We start from the raw sequence: 12853 nt of genomic DNA, 5'->3' as shown, positions 1-12853 counted from the left end.
CTATATGGAGAAAATATGGAGGAAAAACTCAAAAAATAACTGAAAGAAACTACTTTGTTAAAAGTGTTTTCAACATGAAAAGCCTGAAAAGAAGCCTGATCTAATAATGAAAACCAAATATAACCAGAATAAGGACAGAAACAGTAAAGGTGTGAGATTAAAAGGGAATTAAAATACCACTTTTAACTACAGAAGAAAAAAATACATAAGAAAACCAACGTGTAACATCCAATTAATTTTCCCTCATAGAAATGCAAACAGACAGGTGTAATATTACTTGTTTATTAGCAGTCAGATCTAACCCGAATATGTTCTGTCGATTAGATAATAAAAACTGTAATTATGTTCAGTTTATCTGAAATATGACAGGTCCTTCACAAACACCCAGAATTGTAAAAAAAAAGAAAAAAAAGATGATGTTCCTCCAACACAAGGAAACATACTGTATCAACAAATGTAATTGTGCAACAGTTTAAGCTCTGTTGAAGAGTTGGGAAGCGCATTGGAAACGTGAGTCCAGAGCCTTTCTTGGAATGTTCAGCATATTTTATTTTCCTTAAATTGAGAACCGTTATTATTATTTCAATATACGCACTTATACGCACTCATAATGCAAAAGAAGGCCTGGTAACAGTGTTTCCATTAGCGAATCAGTTAAAGCTGCTAACCTTGTAGTCATTTACATAAATATGCCTCCATAAACACACAGATGGGGCTGTATTTTCAATTGTCATCATTTCACACATCAGCTACACATTATTTACAATCAACTGGGCCCGTTTAATTCTGACTGATGGACAAACATTAATTTATCTTTGCAAATGCTCCCAAACTCTTCAAACAGGATGAGTTTACATGGTCAACAGACTCAAAAGGAGAAAAAAAAAAGTTATCAAACACTGCATTGATCACACATACTTCACATTCTGATGACATGAATACATCTCTTTTGAGGTGTGCTGGTAGAATAAGAAAATAACGTGACATGATTGTGCTGTACAGAAGCTCTTGTGTGCGCTGATGTTTTACACATCAGTCCTCAGAGACCTACAACTAGATTACAGACTCAAGTCTCCACTACTCTTAAAGGCCTTTAGTGTCTGCTTTACAATCCATATACAGATCAGAATTCATGACAACATTTAAAAGCATTAGGGTTGAATTTGAGGGAAATATGGGGGTCAAAGGAAGAGGTTGTTCATTATGGCAGACAGAAAAAAAAAAAAAACAAGAGTCAAATTCATGTGTAAAAATAATTCCTGACCATTTGATGACCCCCTTTCATCCATTATGCTAATACCGTTAGTTCCTTGATGTTCCGCTATAGACCTTAGTCAGGTTAGACGCCATCTTTAATTTTTGACAGGAGTGAAAACGAGGCTGTGGACAGAATTCATTGTTTAACAACAGTGATTGTTCAGTTGACGAAACGTCTTTCCAAGAAAAACTTTCAGTAGACAAAAACTCCATAAAATAGTTTTAAAAGGTTGTGAAAATCATGTTATCTAGGACCTTTATACAATGTTCCATTGTAAAGACATCATCCTTCACAGCCTCGTTTTCATCCACATTAAATTCAATATGGCATCTATAGGGTCACAAAAACATGTTCGGGTCATATTTCACCCCATAATTAAATGGAAAAACAAAGATAATACCATACCCATAAAGAAAATAAAAGCATATTTTTTTAGGCCATTGTGATTTTTGACTTTTTCACATCACAGGAAAGAGAATGTTTTAATATGGTAATAAGTATTCATGAAAATTGTGTCAATCAATGTCAAAAACAATTTTCCTAAAACATGCCTTATTTTCTTTATGCAAAATAATATTTATTCCAATTTCACTGTGAAACAACTTGCATGTTTCGGAAAGATATACACACCATCATTTTTTAGATACAGTAAGACAGCATAAATTCATTCAATGTCAGGATTATCAAAACCAGAGGTAGAATATGACGATCCATATCACACCATGTATTTTCCCTCTTTCTGATCCATTTTGTTCAGAATGCAGAGTTTAAAGAACTGGCTGTTTACACTAACTGTTTCCAAAAAGTTGACAAACCCTTTGACCCAGACACAGACAGACAGATAAACAGTGACTATTTTAAAAGCACTTATGGACTTAATTTAAATGTGTTCCAATGCATTTTAACCAAAATGTCTTTCCCTTAAAACTGTCCAGTGTCTCATATGCATCATACCAGGGGCCACATTCCCTGACAGTCATTTTCCCTGTTATCATGTCTGATATGACTTATCATATTAACCATGCAAAAGAAAAGAAAAGACGGTTCTGGAAAACATCTGTGGCTTTCGAGAAGCTTCCCTCTTCTTCTAAAATTGCACTTGATTCAGTTCTGTAATGAAAACGTAATAAGGCTGAACGAAAACATTCCTCACCCAGTTATAAAAATGAAACGAATAAAAATAAATTACAGATGCATCTAATAATGTAAAATTAAAAACCGGGGCAAATTTACCCATGGAACGCAAATCCTAATGAATCTGTGACCTAATGGTGTGAATCTCATGAAAACTGTCACGAACATGTCCAGGTCATTATTCATCCCAAAGGGAATTATATTTTGCATAAAGAAAATGAAGCACTCTGTTAGATCCATAAAGTTTTTTTTGCATTGTGACCACTGAGCATATTTCCAACCCAGTTCTCATTACCATAATGCAAAAAAATAGCCACATTTAAATTGAGAAATATATATATATATACATCATGGCTGCATGTATTGTATCGACTCTCATTTATGCTGATTTAAAAGTTAGAAATTCTTGTATTACAGTATTTTTTATTGTATTAAAGATATCAGTCAAAATAATGAAAATATATATAATATTTTTGGGGATAAATTATGACAATTTTCATGATATTCACCTAATGACAGTACAAATCATATAAAGCATTTTCTGTTTCTTGTATTTTCTCTCACACTGAGAATTATGAATTTCATTTTAAACATTAAGTTGAACTGACCGTCCGCAGTCATATCACACTGATTTTGAATGAGGCATTTGAAATCGCTGTGGTCTCACGGTCTCTTGCTGTAGACTATCTCTCTTGTTGGTCAGAGCTGGCTTTATGCCCCGCCTCCTCAGTGGGCGTGTCCAGTACTGGATTAACAAATCCCTCAAAGTCCTCGTCGCCATGGTCGCCACTGTCCTCGGGATGTGCGCTGACAAAGTCGTTCTCCCACTCCAGAGCGTTGGAGTCCTCAGAGGTGGAGGTGGGTCCGCTGTCCAGCTGTTTCCCGCCAGGACGAAGCGCCGCCCGTAAAATGTCCTCCTCCGTTTTGGAACGCTCCCATGCAGGACCCATTCGGTTCATTCCTGTGTAATGCCACATATTAATTCATTACAGTAAAGACACATGGATTAAGTCAACCCTATTTGCTCTGTTAATACGGCTCCCTGTACAAAATGTTTTCATTCATCAAAATGTAAAAAGAAAGTAAGACTGCAATTACTGATGACTCGTTTCAGGCAGTTCAGAACTGGTTCTTTCTTTTGGGAGACAATAACTTTATTTGTTGTGCACTTTGAAACTTTGCCGACCTTTTACATTCACAGCTACATTACACACTGCATGAAGGTAATATCCGGAAAAGCATACTAGAAGCACTTAAAATATACAGTGGTTCATTGTTTGTTCACACTGCATTAACAGACACATATTTTGATTATTTTTGTATTTGTAACTGTTAAAATTCGCATTAACCAAGATCAATAAACACTTGAAAATGTCAAAAGTTAAAACCTGGCTTGGATGTGACATTTAAAGTAAACGGTATCAAACTGCAAAACAGCAACATTTAAATTGGCATGTTGTGACTTGACTTCATAGATTGTATAGTGCTCATAAATGATTTCTGAATGCAGGATGCAAATGTTATCGGTTCTGTGAAGTCACTCACCCTCCTCATCCTCCCACTCCAGGTCCAGTGAGGTGGCGTCAGTCTTACTGGTGAAGTCCCAGCTGCTCTCCGTGTTCGGCGTCACCACATTCGTCTCAGAGCTGAGTCCTTCACACACAGACACAGTCGATACAGATTTTAGCATTTAGAGATTAATACTTTTTTTCATTTAAATGCATGTATTCTAATAGATTTTTTAATTGAAATGTGTTAATGGGAACTCACGGTTACTCCGAAATGCTTCAGATTGAGCCTTCACACTCTGCAGGTACACCTCGAACTCTCCATCCGACGCTTTGCTGGGGAAACACACACACACACACAGTTGCCTCATCTGTCTGCAAAATGTGCGCACAGAAAGCCACCTATTATATTTAATAGTGCGTGATACTGAACAGTTCTCTTACGTGTCTTTTTGCACTTGAACGGACAAATACACAAAGCCGAAATATTCTCGTAAACACAGTTGGTTATGTCTTAAGTGAATGTAAACAGTTGACAAAGAAAACGCATGACAGTATATTGGATCCGTGCAGCTCTTAAAGTGACAGCAGTCTAATATTCTTGCTGCAGTCTCTATAATAACGTTAATAAAACAACTAAAGACAAAGAAATTCACTTAGTTCTTGACTGAATAACTTTTGTAACTATATTTATATATAATGTACATTTTATTTATAAAGAGCTGTGTTATTTAACATTTGATGATGGTTTCTGTACCTGAATACCTGAAAATGTTAAAACACTTTTGTTTACTTCACGTTTATTTCAAACGTATCTATGTTCAGGTGTATTTATTTGTGTGATTGTTAATTTGTTTATTTGTTGTTTTTTAGTTAGTGTGTTCTCTCGTCTTTAATAATGCTTGAAATTTATATTAGTTAGGCTAGTTGTTTTTGCTCATAGGCAAAAGTTCCTTGTGTAAGTGTTCTTTAGCCTGGTGATTTTTGTTCTTGGTATTCAGCTCCAATGAAATGTTTTGCAATAAGACTTAGAATAAATGTGAATGATTGAAATTAGGAATCGATATTAATCGGAATCAGAATTGTTAAATTCAAAATGATACCCAATCCTACTCCTGACAATAAAAAAAAGGAGTTTAATGGAGGGATAACGTTAATGGAGGGATACCCAATTTTTTATTTTTTTTTGTCAGCTGAACTCCTTCAACTTGATGTTTTCTTAAAGTTCTCCCTGAGATTTTAATAATTTAACAATATATTCACACTTCTCTAGTGATGGCTAATGGTCACATGACATGAAGGTAAACGACTTTCAGTAAAGGTTTTAAATTTTTTTATTATATATATATATATTTTTTCTTTTAATTTTATATTTTTCAAATTTAATGGCTCAAAAATAAGAAGATATTTCTATAGAAGTCTAGCTTCATTTGTCTCCACATGCTACTTGGTTTGATATTTTTGGCACTTTTCCATTACCAGCACCAGCTCAACTCGACTCGACTCGACTCGCCTCGGCTCGGCTCGCTTTTCGCTCCGTTTTCCATTGCAGATAGTACCTCCACAATAGTACCTGGTCGTCATAACGACGCCGCAGGAAACTGCCGTGACTTAATCTTTTACGCGAGACGTGCGAGACACACCCGCTACCCACACACACAGGACAATGGAGGAAATCGAGTGTATGCTGTTTTTGTTTTTGCTGTTTTTTATTCAGGATACTCCGTCTGGCGCGTACAATGATGACGCAGTGAATAGTGACGATTCTCTCTGACCAATCAGCAGTCTGTCGTGTTTTCACGTCACATTTTAGTATCGCCTCAGCTCGCTTAGAACCTCGCTGGAGGTGGTACGAAAAAAAGTACCTGGAAGCAGGTACAGGTACAACTTTTACACAGTGGAAAACCAAACAAAGCCGAGTCGAGTCGAGGCGAGCTGGTACTGTGTAGTGGAAAAGCGCCATTTGTGTCTAATGCAATGACACTCATACATTTGTAAGTGTAACCTAAGTGTTCGACAACTTTTTTGGGGTCACTGAATAACGTTTGCATTAATTTCAGGGCAGATTGAACTTACGGTTTGTGCCGAGGGTCATTGCTCTCTGACTCTGACCTGGGTTTGGTCCTCTGTGGCTGCTGCTTTCCCTGAAAACAGAACATTTTAAGAATGACGACTGACTCACTTCCACTAATATTTCACCAAGTGCTATTGTATCGCTCAGATTTTCAAAAACATGGCTAAAATTATTTCTAACTGTTAGTGCCAAAGTTTGGTGCCCTACTGGGAAACAGACAGCATATGTAATATTAGCAGATGGTCAAACACACAAATCATGGTAGAAAGGAAAATTAGAGAAAATAAAAATGAACAGAAGACATGAGGGCAAATTAAGAAGACAAATGCTAAAGGAAATGAGAGACATGTAGTTTAGGATAGTTAGTTTTAGGTGGAGAAGGTTTTCTTGGAAGCAGATCGATTTTGTTTTTATCAGCATTAAGTGCCGAGTTTATTCACAAGACGTTGATCGATATTTGATGCTGGACCAACATTAAGAGCCTTCAATCCTGTTTATAAGTCCTCGATCTCGGCTATTCATTGCGTATCACAATCTATAAATGTTTCAAAGATGAATCATTTCAACAAATATATGATAAACAATGCATAACTTACAAACTCAAGCAATTTTTTTCCTGTTCAAATCAGAATTTTTACTTATAAATTAGAACTGAAGGCATGTCATAAATGAGAAGGGTGTGGCTGAAGGTAAGTGGGCGGGGTTAAGAGAAGGGCTGGGCGTGCTCAGTGCGAACGCCTCACCTCCTTTAGCTTTCGTTCCTTAGCGAGCCGCGCTGCCTCGCGCTGGGCTGCAAAAGCAGCCTCCTCTTCTAGCCTTAACTTCTCCTCTTCTGCCACTAACTGGGCAAAAATCACAACAGGAAGGGAAGGTTAACTAAACTCAGAAATAAAAGCAGGGGTGAAAACCAAAGCAATGGAAAACAACAAATGAAACCATAAACTCAATGTAAGCTCTAACTTAAAGGCAACAACTTTTGACCTTGACCATTAAAATGTTTTAAAATTGATCTTGTTTAGACTTTAAACAAGTTTCTTGTTCTTGTCTGGTCTTATTGTGAACGTTTCATCAGGGCACATGTGATGATGGAGGTACGGATGTGACCTCCCGTACCTCTGCCTTCAGCTTTTTGTCGATCAGCGCCTGTTGGTCTGAGATGGCAGTGTAGCGTTGCTCTTTCAAGTGGCTGATCTCCTCCTCGCTGATGGGTCTGGACCAATGACAGAAGAGAGAGCAGAGTTCAAAGTCTCCCTCAGCCAATCAAAATCTGTGTGACCTCATGCCATGTGACGCACTGATCTGAGAGGAATGTGACTCATTACAGTCCTCCTAACTTGGTCTTGACGATCTGGTCAATTGTACAGCCTATCTAAGCCAAGAGCCAACCATGTAGATAGGAAAAGACAGTTTGACCATCAGCGACCATCTATATAGTTTCTTTAAGTGACTTTTAGAGACAGAAAAATATGAAATCGGTCTTGCCCTTTTTGTGCACAATATCCATCATAATATCCATAAACAGTTTAAAATGCTCACACTGATGCAACAAAATTGATGTCACTGTCTGAAAATCAAAGTCTTAAAAATTAATTACACCGTGTCCTATCCACATGAGATATGTATCTTTTCCTTGTTAATCAGACTTGTTGCCCTAATCAGCAGCAATGGCGACACGCGACAGAAAATTAGTTTTTAGAAACGGTTTTTATTTCTGCTACGTCGTGGCTGGAACAACAACATACAAAATATGACGATGGTGATCTCACTAATTATGTGCTTTATTTCATTGTTAAATGAAATTTCAATATCATTTTGTGTGACCTTTATAGCCAAACTGAAAAAGACAATGGATAATTCACCTCAGATCTTGAAAATAAATGCAAGGAAACAAGAACTATTGCTCTATAGTACATACCGCTTTACTTGAGTGTACTGTATGTATCCAGGTAAATAAAAGATAAAATCCAAAAGAGTCCAGATTAAATAATACCATACCTGGGGCAGCTTTGCGAGCTCTCACCCTGGAAAAGAAGGCAAAAGTGTTGATGTCTAAGCAAAGGAGGAATATTATAAGATTAAAGAAGTTGAGTGTGTTTCTGTAAATGTGTCCTCACCTCATCGCTCTCCACAAGGTTCTCAAACTGTAACAGAACGCATGGCTGTCACTCAAACTGCACAGCGATGAGAATGTATTTATATCTGATTTTTCATTTTAAATAAATTATGTTGACTGTACCTCAATGGTATAGTGTTCCCCAGCTGTGGTACTTTTGAAGTACTTAGACCTATTGGCAAACAAACAAAAAAACAATCAAATCATCGGGTCTGGTTTTATGGGAGGTAACATTCAATTCCTCCTGGCAGAGCATATTAAAATATTTTATATATAAAATGATTTAAGTAACAGCATTGTCCAATATCATCACTTGCGGTCAAAAAAAGAGATTCTATTCTGTAAAACAGCAAATGGAGACTTCTCAAAATAGCAATAATCTGAGACTTAACAGACAACATATAAAAAATATAGTATAAACATGTCTGGTACTAGTTTAGATCCAACAAATAAATTCAGATATAGCTAAATTACACACAATGGCGAATGGCCCAAAGCTGATGTCCTAGGGCGGATTCACAAGAGGACTCTGGGCGGGGTCCTGAGATCAGACCTCAACTAATGCGGAAACTAGAGTAGCGTTGATGAGTCCGAGTCATTCAAGCGAGTCGGTTCCATTGGAGAACAGATTCGAATCATTGCTTAAAAGTGTGAAACAGAAATGCCTATGTGTCATTCATCGAGGCGCATTTTTTTTATGAATCCATTAAATATTATAATTAAATAATTACACCCCTTTTCAAAATATAAATAACATGTCAACTATTGTCCGGAACAGTGAAGTGGATTACAAACTCGATGCGAATCGGTTCACGTGAATCATTTAAAAGGAACGATTCGTTCGCGAAATGAACATGGTTAATGGGATTGATATCAGTTGCTTTCAACCTAAACTCTGCGTATTTAATGTAACAGTTAAGCTGCATTGATATCTATCAGAACATTCCTTTAAAAAGATCCAGAGATTTTCCACTGTTCACCGGCTATAGTGTTCAATGCAATGCACCTGACACAACAGGCGAGTCATGCTGCCAAAGATCACAGCTGGTGCAACTTCATATGAAATAACAAGCCCGTGAAAGACTCACCCTCCTCCTCTTTGTATCCTGTTTGCTTCCCTTCTAAAGAGCCCAAAACATTGAGCCCAGCAGTTCCCCATGGCATACACGGATCAGGTGTATGTATCAGCTAACGTTACTCTTCCATTCCTGATCCGTATCCTGCTTCTTTACACATTGCTCCGGCTACGAGGAATGTATTCTGCATGACTCGTGTTAGCGCGTGCACGCGGCCGGTTCGCACAGGTGAGTCACCTGCGGACACTTCGCTCGCGCAGCGGCATCATTCATCGCCCATGGGTGGCATTCTCTGATCTGGCCTAAAAACCGCTTTTGTTTCTTCTTCCTGACAACTCATACATGTGATTAATGTTTAAACTACGGCAAGTCGCGAGGCTCAAATACTGCAATGACGTTTCAGAGGCACTGGGGGTCGACAGAGATCATCCATAACTAAAATTACCATGGTAACCACAGTTTCCACTAAAAATAGTTATGCTAGTGGAGGTGGTGATAGTAATTTAAAACTATAATAAAGTATAACCAATAATATTTGAAAATAAACCAAATCAGCATATTGAATGATTACTGAAGGATAATGTGACATTGAAGACTGGAGTAATGATGCTGAAAATTCAGCTTTGGTCACAGGAATAAATTACATTTTAAAATATATTCAAATAGAAAACAGTTCTTTAAATTGTAATAATGTTTCACAATATTACTATTTTTACTGCGTTTTTGGTTGAACAAATGCAGCCTGGGTGAGCAGAAAAGACTTCTTTCAAAAACATTTTTAAAAAAATCGTAATTATTGCAAACTGCTAATGTATATTATTACAATTTAAATATATAATTCTAAATGTAAATTAATATAATTTGTCATACTCTAAACTAAACAATGTACTTAACTTGTCCCTAGCACATTTTGTTCATATAGTGATGCTTGCCTTACTCCCAAACTATGGTATTTTTGCAGAAGCTTTTGGTATTTACATTTTTTCAAAACTCTTTGGATATCAGACACCTACATATGGAGGATCATCTGCGTCTCCTCTGACTCAGAAACGATGGGGTCTCGTGTATTACTTCATCAAAACCAAGACCCTGCTGTTTTTGTAAGGTCAAGGAGGATTAAAATCATATTAGGCAACGTACTTTGACGCTTGATTTCAGGGAGCGCAAATTGCTCCTAACAGCAGGTAAAGCCGCGCGCCCAGATTGCACGCCAGGTACCGCGACACCATCTTTACGGGCCGTCGGTCTGAAACCTTCACGTGTGATTACGTTTATATGTGCATGAATGTACAGATAAAGCCACACATACACCTGCTCCTATCAGCAGGCCAGTGGGGCTCTTAATGAAAAGTAGATTATACCTGTAGACAGAAGACCGCTGTACTCGTGACACAGGTGGGACGACTGTTGTGTCCCAAATGCTTGGCAAAGGTGCTGGAAAAACAGTGTCAGTTTTACGGATGTTTGTCAAGGTGGCCGTCGTTACCCATGGTTATTTACCGTGAAGGTCAAAGGGAAAGTTCCCCCAAAAATAAAAACTCTGTCATTATTTACTCACTCTCATGTCATTTCAAACCCATAAGACTTTCGTTCATCTTCAGAACACAAATGAAGATCATTTTGATGAAATCCGAGAGCTTTCTGTCCCTCCATTGACAGCTACTCAACTGGTATTTGACACTGCAAAATCGTAAGAGATCATAAAGAGATCGTACAACTAATCCATATCAATTGAGCAGTTTAGTCCAAATTTCCTGAAGAGACACGATTGCTTGAATTTAGACTTTTATTCACTTATGTGTTTTCATACCACGTTTGAGCTTCAGCAAGAACCAATGAGGTTCATTCTCGTATTATGCAGCACGTTTGAGCTTCAGCAAGAACCAATGAGGTTCATTCTCGTATTATGCAGCACGTTTGAGCTTCAGCAAGAACCAATGAGGTTCATTCTTGTGTTACGCAGCACGTTTGAGCTTCAGCAAGAACCAATGAGGTTCATTCTCATGTTACGCAGCACGTTTGAGCTTCTTAAGAACCAATGAGGTTAATTTTCGTGTTACGCATCACGTTTGAGCTTCAGCAAGAACCAATGAGATTCATTCTCATGTTACGCAGCACGTTTGAGCTTCAGCAAGAACCAATGAGGTTCATTCTCGTGTTACGCAGCACGTTTGAGCTTCAGCAAGAACCAATGAGGTTCATTCTCGTGTTACGCATCACGTTTGAGCTTCAAAAACCAATGAGGTTGAGGGTACATAAAATAAGGGTAAGTAATTAATGACAGAATTGTAATATTTGGGTGAACTATCCCTTTACCTCTGAACACATAAAATGACTCATTGATTTCAGTCGTATAGAGCTAATGCTCTCCATATGGAAGCATTTTTTTGTTAAATTCTTCACAGACACAAACTAAATGTGTCTGCAGGCGAGCATGTCGTACATTCTGCAATTGATGAAACGTCCCATGTCATTTAACCTGCAAAGACTAATGAGACCTTCCTCAGTTTTCAAGCCTGCGGCCATAGCATTGGCTTTTTCATCCTTTAGATTCTGTGCACTGCATTTTAGTAGCTTAAATCAGATTTAAGATTAGAAAAAAAAAATGCTAAAAATAGTTTTTTTAGGGTGAAAATACCATTTTTAAGGGAGAAACTAATTAGGGTCACTCACAGCATCATGCTAGCACTGCATAAAACAAGAACGGCTATTTCTTTGGAAACTGCAGAGAAACTTAAGTATTTCCTGCTGTGTGCGAAAGGGCAAACTGACATTCATCCTCTGATTCCCTTTGACCCTTGCACCGGCTGAGTGTTGGTCACAGATGCTCAAGCTCGACAAGGCCATGACTACAGTCCAGAGAGCAGGAATTATCATCTCTTATTACACACCCTCTGGAATACTTCATTTTATCTGGTCAATTTGGCATTTAAATATCCTGGTATAATGAGTGCTAAACTATATAATCATACATTCTTATGCGAAACGTTTAAAAAGCCATTTGAAATGAACAAGGGATGTTTGTAGTTTTAACAGATACAAACATCTGTTTGTTTGTATCTGTTAAATACAAACAGATACAAACAGATCTGTGGCTTATGTAAATATACACTATATATTTACACTAAATATACTTATTATATAGGCCTACACTGCCGTTTATAAGTTTGGGGTCAGTAGGTTTAAAAAAAAAAAAAACCTTTATTTAGCAAGGACACATTAAATTGATTAAAGGGACAGTGAAGACATTTATAATGTTACAAAACTTTTCTATTTCAAATAAAGGCTGTTTATTTATTTATTTATTTTTTTACTTTCTATTCATCAAAGAACCCTGAATCCACAACTGTATTAGTGTATATTTGCATAAGCTATGAATTCTTGTTTTTGCACTGTATTGTACGTAATATTTTCAATATAAGTCAGATTAGGATATATGGGTTTTTTTCTTTCTTTTTTTTTTCTTTTTTTTTACCTGCCACACAAAATGTTTAAGTCTGATTGCTTATAGAAAGCTTATAAGCCGATTTGAGGTACACATCACATTCATTGCACAAACAACGTGGGATGAGTTATGTACTGAAGGTCACTGTGTGTTAGAGGTTTGTGCAAACTGTGAACTTTAGCACACAACACTAATAAGGTTTTGTAGCATTTCCCAAATGTAAGTGTTTTTAATAAAGCGCTGGA

The 12853-nt window shown here is 37.2% G+C and overlaps 1 protein-coding gene across 1 annotated transcript; it reads right to left on the bottom strand.

Moving 5' to 3' along the window:
* Positions 1 to 268: 268 nt before the first annotated feature.
* On the bottom strand, positions 269 to 9509 carry ap1ar (adaptor related protein complex 1 associated regulatory protein). Its single transcript, XM_084133788.1, has 10 exons — positions 9176 to 9509; positions 8211 to 8259; positions 8089 to 8115; positions 7970 to 7995; positions 7088 to 7184; positions 6718 to 6816; positions 5977 to 6044; positions 4163 to 4236; positions 3938 to 4045; positions 269 to 3353 (listed from the first exon to the last, which is right to left on the bottom strand). The coding sequence occupies exons 1-10, from the start codon at positions 9244 to 9246 to the stop codon at positions 3076 to 3078; spliced, it is 897 nt and encodes a 298-aa protein (XP_083989914.1). The 5' UTR covers positions 9247 to 9509; the 3' UTR covers positions 269 to 3075.
* Positions 9510 to 12853: the final 3344 nt, after the last annotated feature.

This window comes from Abramis brama (assembly GCF_963993115.1).
Source record: "Abramis brama genome assembly, chromosome: 13".
In the NCBI taxonomy this organism is placed as follows: domain Eukaryota; kingdom Metazoa; phylum Chordata; class Actinopteri; order Cypriniformes; family Leuciscidae; genus Abramis; species Abramis brama.
The sequence above is the reverse complement of the archived record's forward strand: the minus strand, read 5'-3'. Positions and strand labels throughout refer to the sequence as shown.

What these genes read in the sequence shown, in the direction of transcription:
- ap1ar (XM_084133788.1), bottom strand. Translation starts at nt 9,246, where the DNA reads ATGGGGAACTGCTGGGCTCAATGTTTTGGGCTCTTTAGAAGGGAAGCA. An exon ending in GGGAACACTATACCATTGAG is followed by an intron (nt 8,116 to 8,210) that starts GTACAGTCAACA and finishes GTTCTGTTACAG; the next exon opens with TTTGAGAACCTTGTGGAGAG. An exon ending in AATGACCCTCGGCACAAACC is followed by an intron (nt 4,237 to 5,976) that starts GTAAGTTCAATC and finishes GTGTTTCCCCAG; the next exon opens with CAAAGCGTCGGATGGAGAGT.